The sequence below is a fragment of the Dipodomys ordii genome, unplaced genomic scaffold (assembly GCF_000151885.1).
Source record: "Dipodomys ordii isolate 6190 unplaced genomic scaffold, Dord_2.0 Scaffold1, whole genome shotgun sequence".
NCBI lineage: Eukaryota > Metazoa > Chordata > Mammalia > Rodentia > Heteromyidae > Dipodomys > Dipodomys ordii.
In genome coordinates, this window is record NW_012267217.1 from 63,019,708 (window position 1) to 63,041,520 (window position 21,813).

At 45.2% G+C, this 21,813-nt stretch overlaps 1 protein-coding gene across 1 annotated transcript in view; it reads left to right on the forward strand.

Annotated features, from left to right (window-relative positions):
* Dis3l2 (DIS3 like 3'-5' exoribonuclease 2) overlaps window positions 1–21,813 on the forward strand; it is a 356,978-nt gene that overhangs the window by 301,353 nt on the left and 33,812 nt on the right. The window contains exon 15 of the mRNA XM_013021392.1: window positions 21,471–21,550. Within this exon, the coding sequence (XP_012876846.1) occupies window positions 21,471–21,550 (80 nt within the window). The remainder of the gene's footprint in view (window positions 1–21,470; window positions 21,551–21,813) is intronic.

A 21,813-nucleotide genomic window follows, 5' to 3' on the forward strand; every position in this document is an offset into this window, starting at 1 on the left:
TTTTTGTCAGTAGCGGAGCTTGAATTCAGGATCTTGGTGCTGTCCCTGAGCTCTTTTTCTCAAGGCTAACACTTTACCACCTTGAGCCATAGCTCCACTTCTGTTTTTTTAGTGGTAAATTGGAGATTAGAATCTGGAACGTTTTTAGCCAGGCTAGCTTCAAACCATGACATTCAGATCTCATCCTCTCAAGGACCTACGATTATAGGTGTGAGCCACCAGCTCCCAGCTCCCATTTTTCTTAATCATTGAGATGATCTTTATATACCCCAAGCTGGACTCAAGTTTATGATCTGCCTGCCTCTGCCTCCTGAGTGCTGGGATTCTAGATATGTATCACCATACCTGAGCCTGATGAATGTTTCTTTACATGCTTCTCATCATTTGGTATTGTCATTTTGTTTTCAGCCATGCTAATAGGTATGCAATTGTGTTTTAATTTGCATTTCCCCAGTGACTAAAGATGTTGAACAAATTCTCATTGATAGAGTCTGTTTTGTCCATTTTAATTGAGTTGTTTGTTTTTGTTTTTTGTCGGCCTTGGGGCTTGAACTCTGAGCCTGGGTGCTGTCCCTTAGCTCTTCAGCTCAAGGCAAGTTCTCTGCCACTTGAGCCACAGCACCACTTCCGGTTTTCTGGTGGTTAATTGGAGATAAGAATCTCACAGACTTTTCTGCCCCAGCTGCTTTGAACTGTGGTCCTCAGATCTCAGAGTATTGAGTAGCTGGGATTACAGGCCTGAGCCACTAGCACCCGGATTGTTTGTTTTCTTTGTTACTGAGTTTTGAGAGTTCTTTTGATATTTTGATACAAATCCTCTGCCAGATATGTGATTTGCAAGTATTTTCTTCCTGTCATTGGCTTGTCTTCTTGTTCTCTTATCTCTTTATTTTCTCTGGGCTGCCTTTTTATCCTCTTTTGAAAAGCACAGTTTTTAATTTTGAAATCCAATTTATCGACTTTTTTTTCCTTTATAGATTCTGCTTTTGCTTCATATTTTTAAAAAAATCTTTGACTAACCTAGAATGACAAAGATTTTTTTCTTCCTGAAGTCTTAGGATTAGTGTATATTTTTAGTTTCTTCCTTCTTTCTTAAACACATTTCTCAGGGCTGAGAAGTTGCTTTTGGAAAATACTTCCAGCAGCAGAGACACACCTGAGCAGATCTGAGATGGAGTCGGCCCGGGCGCCTTGCCAGGCACACTGCCTCCAAGAACCATCTGCAGAGAGCTGGGTGCCTCAGATGTTGCCCTGGGAATGGCTTTTAAGCACATCTTCTTGGATTTGACTTGGCAAAAGAGCACAGATTGTATCTTTTGAAAAATGGGTATAAGGTGGTAAACAAAAACACTCTTAACTTTCTAGATAAATCCTCCTGACTATTGCCCAGAGTCTAGATGGTGAACAGTGCCAAGCCCAGGACTTTGCCGATTATCCATAAACTCCTGTGTCAGTGACTCACTCAATCATGCTTTAATCTCATAACTGAGAGGCTTTAAAAAAAAAAAAAACTATGGTCAACAAAACAGCTTGCTATTAAAACTGCTTTTGGAGTTGGGTTTTCCTCAGAACAGCTGGAGTGCAGTGTGGTGGGAAGAAAGCCTGCCATGGGCGAGGCCAAGAATTGCTTGCCTGGGAAGGATGTGCAGCTAATGTTTGATAGAAACCTGTGGAATGACCACCCTTGGCCAAGCTAAGTAGATGCTTGCCATCTTTTGTCCATGGGAAAATGCACTGTAGGGAAGAAAAAAATAAAGCATTGATAACCTATGTGTACAACAGACAAGACACAGCCCGTTTGCAAGATGCTCGGGGTCTAGAGTACCAGTATGCTAGGTTATTAACAGGAGCCAGCAGAAGGCTCCTTTCCCTGTAAAGTTGAGGATGTTCCAGGCAGAGCAGTGTAATGGCTTGCTATATTCTACAACACGCAGACCACTGATGTGGCTGTGTCACGGGGTGGTATGAGAGGCTACTAGAGACAAAACCAGGACTGATCATGGAGGACCCCAAATAATTCTGTGCTCTAAAACAGTAATACTTTTTTGAATTCATCTTAGTACTGCTGAAGCAGTTTAACCAGTGATATGATGAAATGAGACTTGTGTTTCAGAGTTCTCAGCTCTCCATAGAGATGAATTGGAAGGCACAAGGTGTGGAGATGGTCTAGAGGCTGTTAGAAGGCTATAGTGGTCATGTAGGTCAGACACTAGCCTAAAATCCTAGGAACTGATAAAAAGAGACTGAGGAGAGTGACATATAGATACCTGTGAGTTTCTACAGATGGGGACATGTGCCCCAGGAGAGGCCACTCAGAGAGGAAAAGCTGGCATTGGTTGGGGACTCTCCAGTTTCAGATGCTGGAGACATCCAGTTAAAGAGCCTCATTCATGAACAACCAGCCAGAGGGCAAGTACATGTCCGCTCCTTTGCTTTGGCAGGCCTCTGCCTCCTCTTGAAGTGTTGAGATTGCTGGAGCTTTGCAAAGTGCAGCAAGGAGGACTGGAAAGCAAGATAATAGTTGGAGAGGAGAGGCCATGGAATGGTGAGTTATGGAGTGCCTAGAAGCCTCCATCCCTTACCCTTAGCCTAGATGTCACCGTGGTACTAGGGAAAGCAACCATGTTTGTCCTGGCCTGCTCCCCTCCCTCCTTACCTCCTGCTTGCTCTCTCTTCCCAGCTAAATCCTTCTCACTTGTTTTTGTTGTTGTTAAAAAAAAAAAAAGTAAATTCACTCCCAGTCCTTTTGAAACCCAACATGTCAGTGATCGATGAGGCTGTATTCTGTAACTTCAAAGGAGAAAAATTGAGTGAGTGAACACTGGCCAGGGGAGTTGAAAAGTGCCAGGGAACAGAAGACACAGGGGTGACCCCATCATCAGGAGGAATGCCCCCAGCCCACCCCTGCTGGTGCCATGCAGAGGCGCAGACAATGCCACTTTCAATAAATCATGAAGGATTCTGAATGCCTGGTTTTGTCCCATTTTCAATGGGTCTGAGACATATTGCTTAAACTATAGCAGGCGGTTGGTGCTGGGTCCCCAGCTCCTCTAAAGCTGAGAGTCGAGTGCTCTCTCAGTTGTATAATGGAGTTTTGCATGTGTTATTTTGAGGCAGACTTGTTTCTGATTTCCATAGCTAGTTATAGCAGAGATGAACTTGTGGGTAGTGCAAGCTATTGTTTCCCTGCACACATGCAGCATTTGAATGATGCTAAGCTTTAGGGTGTAGCTGTGCAGCACCTAATTCAATCACTTCTTGACCCCTGCCCCTCTTTGGCACTGGCCCCTTCTCTGAGCTCAGTGAGTTGCTGGGGCCCTTGCAGGCCCAGCTTCTCAGGAGGCCTCTGCTGAATGGAAAGTTTGGCTAGCTTTCCCAGCCCCAGAATTCAAGACCCCCAGAGAATCTGGCACAGGGTAGTTGCTCCTTCCCATGAGGCTACACTCACAGAGGTGTCTGTTAGAAGCACCCATTAGACATCCCCAGGTCATTTCCACAATGCAGTCTTGTGAAGAAAGGGGAAGAAAAACCTAAGGTCATTTAAGGGCTGTTGTGGTCATTTCCTTAATTATCTGTGACCGGCAAGAGCCTTGTTTTTAATAAAGAAGCTCAGAGGCTTCTTTGGCTTTTTATTAGTAATAACAAGCAGCCAGAATTTATTGAGAGCCTTCCATTTGCCAAGTACTTCCATGTTACCTCATCACATCCTTATGCCTCATACCCATTTTTACAGATGAGGAAACCGAGTCTCAGAGTTGAATACTCAAAAAACCCCAAACGGGGAGTGGCAGGACTAGGACAGAAATATTTCTTTCTCTTTGTTGCTTGTTTTTTTTTCTCTTACTGGATGTAGATGTTTCAACACACACACAAACACACACACACACCTACTTATTTTTATGTTTAAAAATTAAATTAAGGGCTGGGAAAGCTCAGTGGTAGAGCGCTCGCCTTGCATGCTTAAGGCCCTGGGTTCGATTCCTCAGCACCACATAAGCAGAAAAAAAAAGCTGGAAGTGGCGCTGTGGCTCAAGTGGTAGAGTGCTAGCCTTGAGCTGAAGAGCTGAGGGACAGCGCCCAGGCCCAGAGTTCAGGCCCCATGACCGGACCAAAAAAAAAGAAAGAAAAAAAATTAAATTAAATAGAAGGGCTGAGAATGTGGCTTAGGGGTAGAGTGTTTACCTAGCATGTATGAAGCCCTGGGTTTGATACTTCAGTACCATATAAACAGAAAAAGCTGGTAGTGGTGGCACTGTGGCTCAAGTGGTAGAGTGCTAGCATTGAGCAAAAAGAAGCTTAGGGACAGTGCCCAGGTCCTGAGTTCAAGCCCCAGGACTGGCAAAAAAAAAAGTTAAATAGCTAGTACAGTAATCAAATTAAATATAATAATTCATGTAGTGGTAATAGGGTTTGAATTCAGGGGCTTGTGCTGGTTAGGGTAGTGCTCTACCACTTAAGTCATGTCAGTTCCCTGCCCCACCACATGCACCCTCTTTCTTCCTCCCCCCACCCCAGCCCAATCCTTTTGCTTTTACTTTGTTTTTCAGATAAGGTCTCATACTTTTGCCTGGGCAGTCTCAGACTCTGATCTTCCTACCTCTACTTCCCAAGCTGAAACTACAAGCAGATGCCACCACACTCAGATTCTTTTTGAAAGGTCCTCACTTTTACATAGGCAGACCTCAAACCACAATCCTCCTATCTGTACCTCCTGAGTAGCTGGAGGTATAGGCATGTATGTTATATTCTTCTATAAATAAAAAAAAAGCATCAAATCCTCAACTTCTAAGGGCTATTTAAAATACTAGGTGATGAGATTCAGAAATCATTTTTGTAGAGGAGACCAGATTAAGTTGTTGTCAGGCATTAGGGCTGCTGGGGCCAAGAGGAAAGCTTTTGTCCTAAAAAGATGGTCTTTATCTGGGTGGCAGCAGCAGCAGCTATATGTCTAAAGTGGCCAAGTCTTTGGCACATCATTCCTACATTAGTTCCTGGGCTATTACTGTTCTATAATCAGGGAAGATGTAACATTTGGTGGATAGGAACATGGTATAGGAACTCTGTCTCATTTTTGTAATTTCTGTGACTCTCTAATTACTTCAGAATAAAATGTGTAATTTCTCCCATGTGGAACCCTAACAGTGCCCCCATTAGAAATAGCCCATGTTTCGGCTGAGCGGATGCTTGCTGTCAGAAAACAGTCTACATCATGAAGCTCCAGAGGACTGGAGGGGGGAGGGGCATAAAAGTTAGGCCTGGGTTTTAGGTTCTGTCAGATATGAGCAGTTGTCTTTTTAATTAGGAACATTCTAAACTCTGGGGGTTAGTGCCTCTGGATTTGAGTAACCCAGCTATAGTTATGGGATCCAGAACAATCTTCTCAACAACCTAAGCCTCTGGGTTCCCAGTTGTCAAATAGGAGTAGTAACTGTACCCATTCTTGGAAGTCATTAAGAGAAGTCCGTAAGCTGGTTGCTGGTGCATCTTACTGTAAGGTATATGTTAGATTTTTAAAAAGAGGTAGCCCAGTAAGAACCACACCACGCACGTGGTATTCAGGTAAGAGGTAGTTTTATTCATCGTTCTGGCTGGCACCAGGCCATCTTGGCCCTCCACACAGTTGGGAAAGGCCTGGGAAAGACCTGGGAGAGAGCTGGTTAGGAGAGCTGGAAAAGAGATAGCTGGGAAAGAGAGAGAGCTGGGAAAGAGAAGAGAGAGCTGGGAAAGAAGAGAAGGAAAGAGCTGAGAAAGAGCATCAGGGCCTAGGCTAGGCCTTATCTAGGGTATGGGCAGAGAAAGGTGTGGCCACATCAAATTCAGATGTGACCTCAGCAGATGTAGATGTGACCTCTTCCAGGTGTGCCAGTTGCCTAGGTAACGCAGGTACTGGGTGGAGATTTTGCTGCAAGGAGGTTGGAGTCTTCTCGCCATCCAGGAGCAGACCTTACAGTATATTAAATAGGTAGGTTTCACTAGGTAGGCAATTCAGCCAAGAAAAGATTTTATTTACCAAACTGCTGCCCCCGCCTGGCAGGGTGGAGAGGCTTGGCTGAAAAAGGAAGAGGCGACCTCCCTCCCCCTCAGGACTTATTTAGGACAGGAACAGGAAGAGGTGTGGCCAAGTTGGGGAAAGGTGTGGCCACACTGGATCCAGATGTGACCTCAGGGTCTGGGACCTTCCTAAGGTCAGATGGGAGGCATGTGACCAGTGGTGGCCCAGGATGTGAGGGGGGGGGGGGAGTGACTGCTTCACTGCTTCCAGGTCTGCCTGTTACCTAGGTAACAGATAGTGGGCAAAAACTTAGCCGAAAGGGAGGGAGGTGTCCCAGTTCAGACCTTACATTCCAGCCTTTTGATAATTGTGAAAAAGGGTGAAGATTCTCTCAGGCTACTTCCTGCTGGCAAGGGGTGTTGACAGTAGGGGTAAAAGGCTGAAGTGTGGTCCCCTCTTGGAGAAGGCAGCATGACTTGGTGGTGTGAATCCTTAGATGAAGTCTGGAGGAGGCAAGTCTCTTGGATGAAGTCTAGAGGAAGTCTCATGAGGCAGAGAAGGGCTGAGCAAAAAAAAAAAAAAAAAAAATACTAGAGAGCAAAACAAATAACAAGAGGAAGGGTTTGGTGCAAAAAATTATCTCCTGCATTCCAGGCTGTCCTGGAGTTGGTGGAAATGTCCCTAGCTACTTCTGACATCTGGCAACTAGGTAGGAAAATGTCAGGCAACAAAGGCAAGAATGTAAATTCCTGTCCAGTTAAAAGGTAGACAGGTTGGACATTAGATGGGCAGGCTTCTTACTTCTATTGACCTCCTGGCTTTGGCTAATTTTTTAAAGGACAGACACAAAGTGGCTGATGTGACATCATCTCCTCTTACTCCTCTCCATGGTCCTTGTTCTCCAGACTGGCTGAGTCTAAGTGTTTGTTGCTGGGATGGCTTGTCCCAGTTGGTATTCATGGAGGTTTGAACTCAAGGCCTGGGCAATGTCCCTGAGCACTTCTCTACCACTTTGAGTTATAGTACCATTTCCAGTCTTTGCTGGTTAATTAGAGATAAGAGTCTTGAGCCATGCTTACAGCCTGTAGCTTTGCTGGTTAGTTAGGAGATGGAGTCTCGGGGATTTCTCTGCCTGGACTGGCTTTGACTTTGTCACAAAAACCCTTTATTATTTCCAATTAAAGCAGCAAAGAGGTCAAATAGAAGTAAGTAGAGCTTGCCTGTTCCTTATCAATAATTGACCAACAAATATTCTGCAATGACAAAACTCATTAGATGTGATGAGAATTTTAGCACAGATAGAGGCTCTCCTGGCTTACACTTGTTTCACTAGCATAACAACATAGACAGCCTTTTCAAGGTCAGGCTGGGTAAGATTACAAATCTAATATTACAGAAAGAATGTCACAGAAGAGTCTTAGCTTTTGCAAATCCAAAGCAATCTTACACCAGAAATCAGCTGCATGTGATGGAGTCAAGTGGGACTACAGTCTACTTTTACCATGGTGGAGGTAGTCAGAATGGTGTAGGCAGGAGTGAGGTTGTCTGCAAGGTTGAAAGAGATGGACTGGATCTGGACTACATGTAGATTGGCTGGCACTGAACTACGGATCCAAACTGAACAAACCAGGAATCTCAGGCAATTTAAGCCAAATAACTTGATTACAATACCAGATAACAGGTTTACAGACATAGTCATACAGACATAGGCATACACACACACACTGTGCACATTAAGTTTTACAGCACCCAAAAATGAGTAACGGCTGTAGACTTGGCACACACACACACACACACACACACACACACACACACGCACACACACACACACACACAAACTGTGCACATTAAGTTTTACAACACCCAAAAATGAATAACGGCTGTAGACTTGGCACACACACACACACACACACACACACACACACACAGTGCACATTAAGTTTTGCAGCACCCAAAAATGAATAACGGCTGCAGACTTGGAATTCTAGCAGTAAGATGACATTATTTTGCCCAATGTTTTAGAATCACGTAGTCAGTACTAGAATACCTAACACAAAAAGAGGGGGCAAAACTCAAAATCTAAAATTTTTGACAACAATGTTTAGACATCGTTGCTAACAAAGCACATCAGATGGTTGGGCCTCAGTTACTACAGCCTGTGAAAAGAGGCAGCAACTTGTTAGCAAGGCACAGTAGAATAAATGGGTGGAGGAGTTGTAAGCTTGGTGGGAGGGTGAGGGTCAGATGAGACCAAACCCTTAACCCACCATGTGGCCAAGATGTCGAATTTCTGAAAAAATGCAAAGAAAACCTGAACAAATGGAAACTGACAATTTTCAAACCTAGAGTGGCTAGCCTTTGAGAGGGAACCTTGAAGGGGGTCCCCAGGACCCAGCCTTTGTCGCACTTTTCAGGGCACAAGCCAAAAAGTTATAGAAAAGAGAAAGATAGGGAAAGTTGGACCATACTGACAGAGAGAGCGAGCAGAGAGAGCCTGAAAGTAAACAGACTTCTTACCATTTACCATTGCAGTGGCAAAAACTGTTTAATCTGAGAATGGCATAAAAATTAGGTGTTCTGGCTTTCCAGGGAGTGCAGGAGGCATTTCAAAGGGGTTTCACAGCTTGAGTATGACTCACAGCACCCCATTAAAAATGCAGGAGAGGTGAGTGAAGGAGAGCTGACCAAGCAGAAGCGGCATCCCAACTTTCCCCAGAGCCCTCTAGAGAGAAATGGCGAAGCCCCCAAAACTAAGAGTCCTCGGCTCTGGAGGTCACGGCACCATTTATGTTAGGTTTTTGAAGAAGCTGCCGAGTAAGAACACCACCACTCATGTGGTATTCAGGTAAGGGGTAGGTTTATTCATTGTTCTGGCTGGCACCAGGCCAGGTTGGCACTCTACGCTGGCTGTGAAAGAGAGCATCAGGCCCCCAGCCATGCCTTATCTAGGGTAGGGGCCGGAGAAGGTGTGGCAGGTAAAAGGAGGTGGGACCAGATGGGAGGAAGGTGTGGTCACATTAGATCCAGATGTGACCTCGGCAGATGTGGATGGGACCTCTTCCAGGTGTGCACGCCTAGATAACACAGGTACTGGGTGGAGACTTGGCTTTGAGGAGGGTGGAATGGGCTTGCCATCCAGGAGCTTGCCAAACACTGTCTCTGGTTGGTCCACCTTGAAGTCCCCTCAGCCAAGCTTGTCTTCTCAACACTGTCTGGGCCAACCTGCTCCCCACACAGAAGTTCATCATCCCCACACAGAAGGAGGTCTCAGCTCATTCTTCAGTAGTACCTTTGGCAGTGAGTCTGGACAAGATTGACATCAGAGTGTCATTGTCCTCTGCTCCAATCTAGAGAAGAAACAGTAGGTCTGGGCCTGACCTTGAGCAAGCAAGTTACCTCACCTCTCTGAGCATCCTTTTCCCCCTCTGAAACACAGGTAGTGGTAACCAAGCACATGCCACTCCTGGCAAAATTGGGCCTGTGCTTCCCGCTACTTGTTGCAGGGCCCTGCAATGCCCTGTTTAAAGCTTGTCTTTGATAAAGGCCTTGTGGTGCTCACAAAGAACAGTTGGATAGAAATGACTTTATTAGAACTTAATCTAGTTGGGATGGGATGCTAATTGGACAAATACACAGCTGGAGATATATTCCAACTCGATGCTAGAAGAAGGAGCGCAGGATAGAAGCCATTTTTATATATCCAGACTGTCGAAACCAGTCTCAGCCATGCTCTAGCAGGTCATTGTGGCCTCTTCCTTCCCCAGGCAGCTATTAACAGACAAGTTGTTGCTGGTTCTGAGGCACTGGGCTGCTTCCATCCATGATGGGACCCATCTGCCAAATCAATCCAGCAAAGCCTTGGAAAAATTCCTCCTCCTCCTCTTCCTTCTTCTCTTCCTCCTCCTTCATTTTCTTTTGTTTTATATGTTTGAGGTGTGTGTGTGTCTGTCTGTCTGTCTGTTGGTTGTGGGGCTTAAACTCTGGGCTTGGGCGCTGTCCCTCAGCTCTTCAGCTCAAGGCTAATGCTCTACCACTTGAGCCACAATGCCACTTTTGGTTTTCTGAGTGGTTTATTGGAGATAAGAATATCACAGCCTTTCCTGCCCAGGCTGTCTTTGAACTGTGATCCCCAGATCTCAGCCTCCTGAGTAGTTAGGATTGCAGTATTGAGCCACTGGCGCACAGCCAGAAAGAAAACTTGTGTAGTCTTAAGGACAAAAAGTTAGACTGCGAGGCTGGGAAGGTGGCTCAGTGGTAGAGCGCTTGCCTTGCATGCATGAGGCCCTGGGTTTGATTCCTCAGCACCACATAAGCAGAAAAAGCCAGAAGTGGCACTGTGGCGTAAGTGGTAGAGTGCTAGCCTGGAGCTGAAGAGCTGAGGGACAGCACCCAGGCCCAGAGTTCAGGGCCCATGCCCCCCCCCACAAAAAAAAGAAAGAAAGAAAGACTGCGGCAAAGACCTGGACTAAACTAGAAAGCTAGGCTGGAAGTGGGTCTGTCACCTGTATTGTAGATCAAAAGCCCATAGAGAGATTTATGGAATTAGAAGGAAAACCAGTTCCCATTTTATAGTCTTCCCTGAGATTGTTATGAAACCTATTTTGTTAACATTTAATGTGCTATAAGTTCTGTTTTGTTTTGGGTTTTTTTTAATTATTGGTGGGGGACAGCAATCGGGCTTGAATTCTAGGTCTTATAATAGCTAGGCAAGCGTTCTGTCATGCCCCAGGTCAGTTTTTGCTTTTGTTATTTTCAGGTGTGGGTCTCATATCTATGTTCTTTGCGGGGAGGGTGATTGTTTTTTGTTTTGCTCTTGTTTTGGCTTCAGCTGGCCTCAGACCATGATCCTCTTACCTACAGTGTCTCTCATATCTAGAATTACAAATGTGTACCTTCATGCCTGATTTATTTAAGATAAGGTTTTAATAACTTTTTGTCCTGTGTAGCCTTGAACCATTGTCCTCCTGAATAGCTGGGATTATATCCTAGCTTCTTAATGGATTTTTAACTATATGAGGTTATCTAAGGATTGTCTATATCAAAACTGATTAATCAATTAACAAATCAACTACAAAAGTGTGTTTATTTCCTTTCCACTGGATTTCAGCCTTCCTAATCCCCTTCCCTTAAAATGTTTTGTCTTTGCATTTCATTATAGCTATGAATTTCTGTATAGTCTATCTTTAAGCCTTTCAGCACTCATGAGTTCTTTGGTTTTTACCACAGGTAGAACACCATCTTTTAAACTGATACTTTGTTTGGTAAAGAAAACAAAGACACAGATAATTATCTTGGATGGGGATAGGAACCTCAGGTAACCTCAGCCTGCTAGTTGCCCCTTCCAGCTTGTTCTGAGCAATCCACTAAGCAGTGTAAGATCAGTGGGCATTGTGTGGCTTAGACATTGGTAGCAGAGAGTGATTCTTGCCAATAGATATGCTAAGCCTGCTCGTGCAGGTTTTATCCCAAGCTATGGGAGCAGAGGAACGGGAAGTAGGGGGAGGCTCGATTGGCTGCTCTAAGATGACAGTGTTGTCCTGGAATATGTTGTTCAGGTGCTTGGCCTTGGCTAGAAGGAAGGAAACAGATTAGCCTGGAATCTAGACATGAACCTTATGCAAGAGAGTTTTTCACCTCTACTTGTTCTTCATTAAAGCATCTGAAGGTGTGCACACTAGGTTTTCTGGGACCTTGGGGCTTCTCTTCCAACAGATATGGCATGGCTGATTATAGATGCTTTCCTCTAGTGAGCCTAGAAAGAATGCTGCATTCCTCCTGGAGACCTACCACAAGGATAGCCATTGAGGAACTCAGCTTACAAGTGGAACCTAAGGCCCTAGAGCCCACTGCCACCCAGACTCAGGCAGAGAGCAAATTCAGGCCAAAGTTGTTGGCTCCCAGCATGGCTTACATAACTCCTGACTCCTCAAGTCCCTGGAAACTGAGGCCAATTCCCTGGAAGATCATTCTGTTCTCTCCTGTTTTTTTAAGAAGAGAGCCAGCTTGATCACTGGCTTGGAGGATGTATGAGAATGTCCCACTTGCCTTCTTCCATGAACTGATTGCCTACCATCATGCTGTTGTTTCATAGGTTGTAGTTGAACTTGCCTCTCTCTCATACGTTTATGTATATTCAGCTTACATTTTGAAGAATCTTGCTTTATTCAAGTACACCCTCATCTATTTCCAAAAAAAAGAATGTGAGAGTTCTTATAACAAAGGATAAACAGTGAAATGGACCCAACAGGAAGTTAAAGTCAGGAGAGGAAGCAGAAGTAATAGGAGGTTTCTAACATCTTTGGATACAGAGTATAGTTCCTGTGACTGGCTTTAGTATACAACAAACAGAAGTAATACTGTTGAGAATGGGGAGATTTTTATAAGGCTGTTTTGAAATAATGACTTTCATTGAAAGTTGAGGAATACTTTTCTTCTTAAGAGTAGTTTCTCAAGCTCGGGACATTAAATATCATAATAGACAGCTTTGGGTTTTGTGGAAAACGGAGAAAGAGATTCTGCAAAGCTGTTTCTTAAGATTAACTTGGATGGAATTGAGGAATATGGTCAAAATGCCCTTGAAGAAGGCCAGGCTGCTAGATGAGCTGGCTTACCTGGTTACATGTATTGCTTTCCTAGAGCCTCCTTGGGTCCCAGGGAGAGCCTGAGCAGACAGCCTGTCACATAGGCCTCCCACACTCCTTTCCACCTTCTATTTTCTGCGTGTGTGATGGAAGCCCTGTTGCAGCCACTTAGTTCGTTATTTTGTTGAAGCAGCCACTTTGAAGTAGGAGGCTCTGATGAGGTCTGTGGCATGGGTTCTTCTGTGCCTAGTGTGAGACCACAGGCTTTTGAGCAGACAGAAGGTGGCAGAACAGACACATTCTAGAAACTAGGAGACAGGTGGTATTCTCCAAGATGCATGGGTTTGGAGAGGTTATATGCAGTCTATGGTCCTCACTGATGCTGCTCTCTGAGCAGAGCAGAAATGGTTCTTTACAGTATTTTCTGCTCTCGTTGGCCATGAAGACCCTCAACTTTTCCCCAGCTTTGAGAAGAATGAGCAGATTGGCTACATGATCTTCTCATTGGCTATATTGCTATGTGCAGGCTTGCTCATGGTGTCTCATATTCAGTACTATCATACTGCTTGGGAATTTGGCAGGCCAAAAAACAGGACTTCATGACTGAGGGACATCTGATCAGGAAACTGCGGGAGCATAGACACTTCTGATCCTCAGTGCAGGAGAGCATGGGGTGTGAGATGAGCTCTTCTGCAATGGTATCCTCGGTGATGAGGTAAAGGGTTACGGGGACAGTGGTGAGCAGTCAGTCCTGATAGTGAGCCATAAAGCAACCCTCAGAAAAGGGGGAGGCCAGTCAGGTGGACAAAAAAGCTGCTGCCACCTCTTCTCTGCCATGACTGACTTGTGGGCTAGGGCTTTCTCACTGAAATTCCGCTATTCTGCAAGACTCATATCTACTGGATAGGGATGCTAGCTGTATGACAGGCCTTACTTCTGGGCTGGTCAACCCTCAGCATTGAAGATGCCTTATTCTGTCATTTTTAGCCTTGATGAGAATAGAACAAGCTTCTGGAACAAGGTGCAATGGAGTCAGGAGAAGTGGCCTTAAGTGAAAACACAGCTGTGGGGTTTACAGACGGCGCTCTCAGGAGGCGTCATCCAGTGGGAGCAGCCAGCCTCGCTACAGACCTTCCAACACTAATGAATCGGGAACTCCATGCTGAACAGGATTTAGTTTGATGGGTCCCTTTGCCAGCAGATGGATGTATTTTTCTTGAAAGACCAAGGTGCCAAAAATCTCCATGATTACGTTACTGGAGCGAGGTCCTTTTTTGTGGTTTGTGAAGTTGAGCGTCAGGACTGCAGGATTCTCTTGCTCTTTCTCACTCTTATTTTTTCCAGGTCAGAACCAGAGCTTGGGGTGGGGAGGAAAATCCTGCTGAATGAGCAAGTTCTTTCTTAAAAAGCTCTCTCCAAGTCCAAAAAGACTTCAGTGGACTTAAGAGAAAGAAATTTAATACATTGCCGTAGAATCGTTGTTAACCAAGTTAAAGCAGAGCCCACAGCATCTTTGTCTTATAAAAGAAAGTGAAGAGGAGATGGAAAAAAGAAATAATGCTTAAGAAATCCAAACCAAACAATGAAGACTAACGAAGTAAAACTAAAGATCACTTCAGAGAATGTGAAGATTTCCTCCTAATAAGATTTTCAATTACAAAACCAAGGCTTCAGGTAGAAGCAACCTGTCTGTTCCTCTTAGGTATGCATGTCTGAATCCTAAAATGTTGGTTCCTACTGTAGGATTTCCCATTTGGGGCTTAAGGAAGAGTTGGATACACTACAAGGCTCAGTGAGTAGACTGCAAAGAGAAGCATCAACCATGGGGTGGCTGGAAGCTTACCAGTCTGGTTCTTGACCTGCACTTGAACCTTAGCCCTAATAGCTAGCAAATTGGAGCAAGCTCACAGACCTCCTGGAGAAACCATGGTGGGTGGATCTAGAACAGTCCTGGCCAAAGAACTAACACTTGACTTTTACCAGTGACCTTTCTGGGTTATATCCTCTGAGGGGAGCCCTGGAGCTGAGCTCCCAGGTCCTCTACACAGTCTTTTCTAGAAAGAAAGCCAGTGCTCTGTCCTGTGGGGCTATAAGTACTTTCCAAGGCCTGAGCAGACTGGTTGCCCATGAGAGGTCATCTTGCAGCTGTTGTGGTTAAGACAGGGAATTCCTCAACTTTAAAAAAATTTTTTTTTTTTTTTGCCCTTCTAAGGTCAGGCCAGGAGTTTTCAAAAGCATCAGAAGTCTAAGTTGGTATTTTCTCTAAGTCATGGAGTTTAGGACCCAGCAGCCTTGGCATAACATTTTCTAGATATGTAGCTGTTTGGACAAGTCAACTGTATATATGAACAATTAAAGACTGACTTGCTCACTTCCTGGGAGCACTGGACATGCACAGTTGGCCACCCCTTACTTTACTACTCCATCACCCTTCATTGTGTTTCCTTAGGTATGTGATCAGGCCCACTGGCTTCATTGGGCAGGGATCCAAAGTAAGGACCATGTGTTTTACTAGTTATGTTAAATGACTCCCTGCTCTCTCCTCTTAGCCTGAGACATTCATGCCTTCCCTAAGGTGTTGTTGAAGCCTCTATTCCAAGCAGCAGTATCTGAGATCCCTAAGGTAGTCTTCCATGATCCTCAGCCTACCAATTGTTGCTTACCTATAGCCACCTGCTAGGAGGATGCCCTGCTGGCCTCCATGGCCTCCCAGCCCAAAGAGCCCTAGGGCTGAAGAATGACCTCTTGCAGGCCCAACAAACACAGCAGGGCCTATACCTTACCTTCTCACAGGGTCTGGGGAAGATTCTCTTGTAACCCTTCAACTCCCTAGTTCCTAGAGCCATTCACACAGTCCATGGGCCCAGTTGCCCTGAGGCTCACCCCTGGAGCCGGAAGCATAAGGAAAAGAGGTCCCAGCAGGAGTCTTATACTCTGGCTGCCCAGATCCTTCCCTCCTGTATGGTCTCAGCCTGCGTCTCTGGAAGTAGAAGCTCTTCCATTTTCTGTCCAGTGAGACTGGCCTGCCCTTAGATGGGATGAAAACCTTTCTCTCACTGAGGCCTCCTTCCTCTCTAGCAGAGGCCAGTGGAGCAGCCTTGTGAGCCTTTGCTTCCTTCACCGATTCATCAAATGTCAGGAAGGTTATGCAGTTGGAAAGTGTCCATCAAGAGCTCCCATTCCCAGGAAAAGGCTGGCAAGGGTCAGCTCTCCTACTTGATGTCGCAGAGAAAGACCTGGTGAAGTCCCAGGGTGGCTGCCATTCCTGCAAGGTGGCTTACTAAACTGAGCTGTTGTATGTGTGGTCCTTTCAAGCCTTGATGAGGGCCCCCATGCTGTCACCAGGGACAGTGGTAGGACCCACCAGTGTCCTGGCTAGTCCTGCTTATGTGGAAAAGATCTAGTGTCCAGAGAAGGGCTCTGTGCCTTAGCACCTGAACACTGCAGTCTGCACCACTGGTGACACAGCACCAAGCAGGAAGATGCAAAACAGAGTTGCTCACTGAAGGAAAAGAAGAAATAAAAAATGCAGAGATTGCTGGACACTGGTGGCTCATGTCTATTATCCTAGGTACTCAGGAGGCTGAGATCTGAGGATCATGGTTTGAAGCCAGCCTGAAAGAAAGTCCGTGAGACTCCAGTTAACCACCCCAAAAACAGAAGTGGAGGTATGGCTAAAGTGATAGAATGCTAGACTTGAGCACAGAAGTTCAGGGACAGCACCCAGGCCCTGAGTTGAAGCCCCAGGACCAGCATACACAAAAAATTGCAGAAATGAAATTGGACATCTGCCATGGTCTGTGATAAAGGCCTTGAGGCAGGAGGGGGTGGTGTTTGAGGAGCTGGACTTTGCCTTTACACTTCTGTTGTCTACCTTGAACTTCCTGACTGCTACACAACTACCTCATCACCCTGCTTTAGTCTAGATTTGTTCATGCAAAGCAGCTGAACTCCAGAAGGCCTGGGCTGTGGTTAGCATCGCTATGTCTCCAGCTAAGGAACTGAAAGAGGAAAGTGTCCTCAGGTTTGTATTCTAGAAAAGTAACTTAGCCCCATGGTAAGAGTGGGTTAGGAGAAGAGGAGAGCCAATGGCACAGATGGACTTTGTGTCAATGTTGTTCAAACATTGAGCACTTGGAAGAGAATGGCTGGCATGAAGGCTGTAAGCAGGATGCCATCATTGAGGCTGGCTGTCCTCTGCTGCAGGTCTTTTGTCGCACTTCCCCTTAGAGTCCTCTGCTCTCAGCCCTGGAGTGTGCTGATTGCCGCAACACTGGCCCTCCTGCCAAGAGGTGCTAAGCATCTTAGCCTTTGGGCCTTAGGTTGCACATTCTTACCTGAACCAGTTCCTAGGCTTGAACTTCAAGCATCTGGGCTTCCCACGGCTCTCTGACATCTAAAGTCTAGAACTAGAGATTTTGTCTTCCCTCTGGGGGACCCTGGGCCAAAGACAGGGGATATGTGTAAATAGTTTAGTAAAACTGAGATACTGTTGGGAAAGAGGAAATGTCTGCTGCTAGTTCTTCACTGTAACAGTATCTGTTACAGTGGACTCATTCACTCATGAATTAAAGTTTACACACAGTAGTCCTCCATGAATATATTCACACATGTAGGGACATGCTTTCTAGTTCGATTTATCTGGAAGTAGCATGTCACCAGCATTTCAGAGCTTCTTGGAAGATCTCTCCACCATCCCTCCCATACACCTTCCATTCTAGCTCTCCATTTCCTTGGCTTCCTCTTGGATCTTGTGACTGAGTACCCTCTCCAAGATCAGACACACACCCTGCTGTCTGACCACAGCCTCTAGTCCCTACAGTTGTCCTGGTTCCTTACCTCAAATTCACTGGCCTAGGAAGCCAGGATAGGCCAGTGGTACAGAGAACGGTCCTCAACTCAGTTCTGCCAATTTGAGTCAAATACTTATTAAATCAGTCTAAACCTAGGAACTGACCACACAAGGCTAGTGGGATGATTCAGTAAAATCACACATAAAAGAAGCTTAGGGGAGACATATTCAATAAATATCAGCTCCATGCAGAACATCTGTCACCCATCTCTTTTCTTCCAGTTAGCCCCTTCCATCCTCCCTTAGGTTCCCTGGTCTATCCATGTCCAACTGTTGCTATGTCATATCACCACTCCCAGCCCCATTATTCTTCCTCAAACTTTCCTGGCAGATATTCGGCTTACAACCAACCTGACTTCCATCATGCCAATGCCTAGATTGCTAGAAAAAAAAATCAACAACAGGCACAGAGTTGCTACAGTAACTTCACATCCTAAATACTCCAGGTGGATCCTTAATGCTCCCTGGTGGTCCTTTGCCCTTTCTTGTCCAGCTGCTTTTCCTATTTTCCAAAGAAGCAATTTCAAACCCTCATCACTTTCCTCAAATTTCCACTTTTTCTTTCACCAAACTCTGCATCCCTTGTAGACAGTTTAGCCTCTTAATAGTTCTCAGGAAAGAACAAAAATTACTCAGGAACATTCCAGATCCTCCTTGTCCAACCTGCAGACATATCTGCATCCCCAGACAGCTTCTTGCCTACTACGGGAGGAATCTTCCATTGTGTATCAGACTTAGGTTGAAATTCTGGTTCTAATGTGAAAAAATTCTAGTGTGAAAAAATTATTCAACATCCCTCTCCTCCCACCCCCGTCCCCTGCACCCACTTGTATAGCCCATGCTGGCCTATAACTCTCCATCCTCCTACATCTGCTTTCCTGAGTTCTGGGACTACAGGTTTTTGCCATCATGCCCAGCTAAATTACTTAATCTTTCTCAACCCCAAGAGCCTCATCTATGAAAAGGAAATAGTAATGCCGCCTTCATGTGGCCTTCATGTTACTTTGTAGGCATTTGATAACTAGGAGTTCTCCATTCTTTAACTCTGAGTGTGCTCCTTTCCCTTCCCATCACCATTCACCACCTGTATTGATGAATTGGTGTGTGTGGAGTTTCCTGATGTTGGGAATCCTCTGGAAACTACCATGGCTTCATGATGCAGACCACAGCTTCTGTATCATCCCTCATTTTTCACCTAGTCATGAGAAGTCAGGGCTGGGAGGTAGATTCTGGATGTCATGTGGCTCCACATGTGTGTATTTCTGGTCTTGTCAGGCTTGTTTCTTCGCTTCCTCCCATTCCTGCTATATCCCGCCCACATCCCTGTGGGAGGTCCAAATCTTACCTTCTCATTGTTCCACCATAATGGCCTCCCAGGAAGGAGACTCTCATCTCAGCCCGTTCTCTATGTGACCATTAAAGTGAGCTGTCTTCTGCTCTGAAATCTGTCGTGACTTCCTTCTGATCACATGAAGTCCACACACCTGCATGCAGCCTGCCCTGCCAATGTATCACCTTTGCAACCTGAGCAGCCCAGAGGCTCCAGTGCCCCCTTTATAAAGGAAGAAGGAAGTGCACTTGGGAATTAGATGGGAAGCTGGATGCTGTACTCTTGGTGCAGTGGCCAGGCAGGCAGGCAGGCACTCAGTGAAGACCAGCTGTACTGAAACCAGGGACCAAACATCCAGAAAAGCCAGAAAAACTTAGAATTATATAAGAATGTTACTCACTAGCCATAAAACAAAGCAAAGAAGGAGGTATTAGTCAAAGTAGCACAGGCCTATCCTGAAGGATCTGGAAAGTGCAGATACTAAAGAATCACTGGAGCCTCCCAACCCTTCTTTTATGCAACCTTGTTCTTTTTCACACGGTTCTCAGGGTGTATAATCAAGCACAGAGCCGTCTGTATCCAACCACCCCAAATATGTTCCTGAGCAGTTTAATGACTGTATGCTATTCCACATGTGACTGGAGTGGAGCTTATTTAACCTTCTGCCTTTGCTGATCTTTTAGTCCTTCCAATAAGTAATATGAGGCAACAATTTTTACAAATTAAGGTTTTTTCCCCTACATTTCTGGTAATTTTTCTAAGCTATAAATCTATAACTTATAACATCATGTGGCTGAGGGTGTAGCTGAAGTGGAAGAGCGCCTAATGAGCACAAGCACAAGGCCCTGCATTTGAACCCCAGTACTTCAAAAGAAAAGAAAGCAAAGAAAACATTGAGTAAAAAGATACAAAAAATTCTAACCAATGTAGACTTGAAATATAGGCCTAACCTCAGCTACAAAAAGAAAAGGATGTAGTTGTAATTGATAGAATTTTTTAAAGTGATTAGTGTGTGTGTGTGTGTTGTTTTACTTAGGGCTGAGAAAGGCCAGGCAGTGCTCTGTAGGGAAAGCATGTCTGTGCCTTGAAGCTTCTGGCTTCATGTGTAAAGAAGGGTTTGTTTCTGGTTTTGAATGTTCATCTGGGTCAGTAAGAGGACAATCTACTCTTGAGAGGCTTGTTCCCCTCTGAGGAAAAGAATTTGTCCAGCATCTAATGATGCAGATCATTAGCTATGTAAATAGCCCTGCAGTTAAAAAAATAATGTATCCTCCTAGTATGGTTAATTTTGGTTAAAATTACTTAGGAAATGTAAAAGTTGGTGATATAAATTACTTTGGTGAGGGCTGGGAAGGTGGCTCAGTGGTAGAGTGCTTGCCTTGCATGCCTGAGGCCCTGGGTTCGATTCCTCAGCACCACATAAGCAAAAAGAAAAAAGCCGGAAGTGGCGCTGTGGCTCAAGTGGTAGAGCGCTAGCCTTGAGCTGAAGAGCTGAGGGACAGCGCCCAGGCCCAGAGTTCAGGCCCCACAACCGGACCAAAAAAAGAAAAATTACTTTGGTGATTTATAATTTACAAATTCATTAAAGATAATAATTGGCTCTTGGCCCTAGAAAGACCAGGAGCCTTTCTGAGCTCTGTGGACTGGGTGCTTACTTAAGGACCTCCCACCAGAGTCCAGAAAGAACCAGGACTTCCCCAGGGTTGCTGTCCTCATCTTCCCTAACCACATGTCTAAAACCACACCTACAGTCTCCCCTCTCAGCCATGGAATGACCACTTGCTTGGTTGTTTAGATCAAAATCATGAGCCATCCCAAATTTCTATCCACTCCTTTGCCAGCATCAAACCTATCTTTTACTCCTAACAACTTCCTCCTACTATCGACGTCCAATTGTCCCCTTCTGTCCATCTTGCCTGGCATCCTTGTAGTTCATCCCCCTCACCACTCCCACCACCCTCACCACTCAACTCCGGCAGCAGTCCCCAGCCCCAGCAGGCTTCTGTCTACAACGTAGACAGGGAGAAGGGGTGTCTTACAGCACAGAACTCTGATGCCACCATCCATCCCTTTCTAAAAGCAGGAACTCTGCTTTGCTGTTATGGTAAAGGCCAAATTTTTCAGTATGGCCACAAAGATTCTGCCTCTTCAACCTGGCCTTCCTCCCTAAAGTCACAGCTCACTGTGTCCCCTTTCTCTATTGGGGTCCAACATCACCAACCATTCCCTCAGTTGATACAGCTCCTGCCCTAGGACTCTTGTATATGCTGTGCACAGTAGAACTCACTTTGCTTCCTCCACTAACAATTTATGTATTCCTTCATCCCCAAATCCCACTCGATGTAGTTTTTCTTAGAAACACAGGAAACTCCTTTCATGCTTCAGGAAATCTTCGTTAATATGAAGTTTTACCTCTATATGTGTCATGTTCCTTAATGTGGTTAGATGGCTCCTCTACCAGACTACAAGCTTCATGAAGACAGCCCCTTGCTGCTACAACTAGCACAGTGAAAAGCCCAAAGGAGCACTCCATGAATACCTGCAGGATGAACAGTCCTTGTTGATAGTAGAGTTCCTGCAGGTGGGCAGTTCCCAGAGAGGAACATGTATGCTAGAGGAAGTTGATTTTGTTTAGTTCTTTGTTCATTTCATCTGTTAGAATGAGTAGAATGTGCTGCCTAAAATTCACTGTTTTTCTCTTCTCTCTTTGTTCAGCTAAAACTTGCTTTCACCGTCAACCACGAGACTGGATTGCCTCAAGGATGTCATATCTATGAATACAAAGACAGCAACAAGTAAGCCACCATGGGAGATGTGTTATGCAATAGTAGCCTCCTTTCTGACACTGGCTTCGCTTACAAAGGGTGCTTAGGAATGGCTCATACTTGCTGCATACTTACTGGCTAGTGCAAAATAGCTCTTTCCTCTACAACAACTCTTCTGTCCCTACATTGAACTTTTTGAGCCTATGTAAGAGAGATTTCCAAATATTAGACGTATATTGGAAGCATACTTTCCTTTCCAGTTCCACTGTCCTCCCACTGCCTGAGCCCTCTCG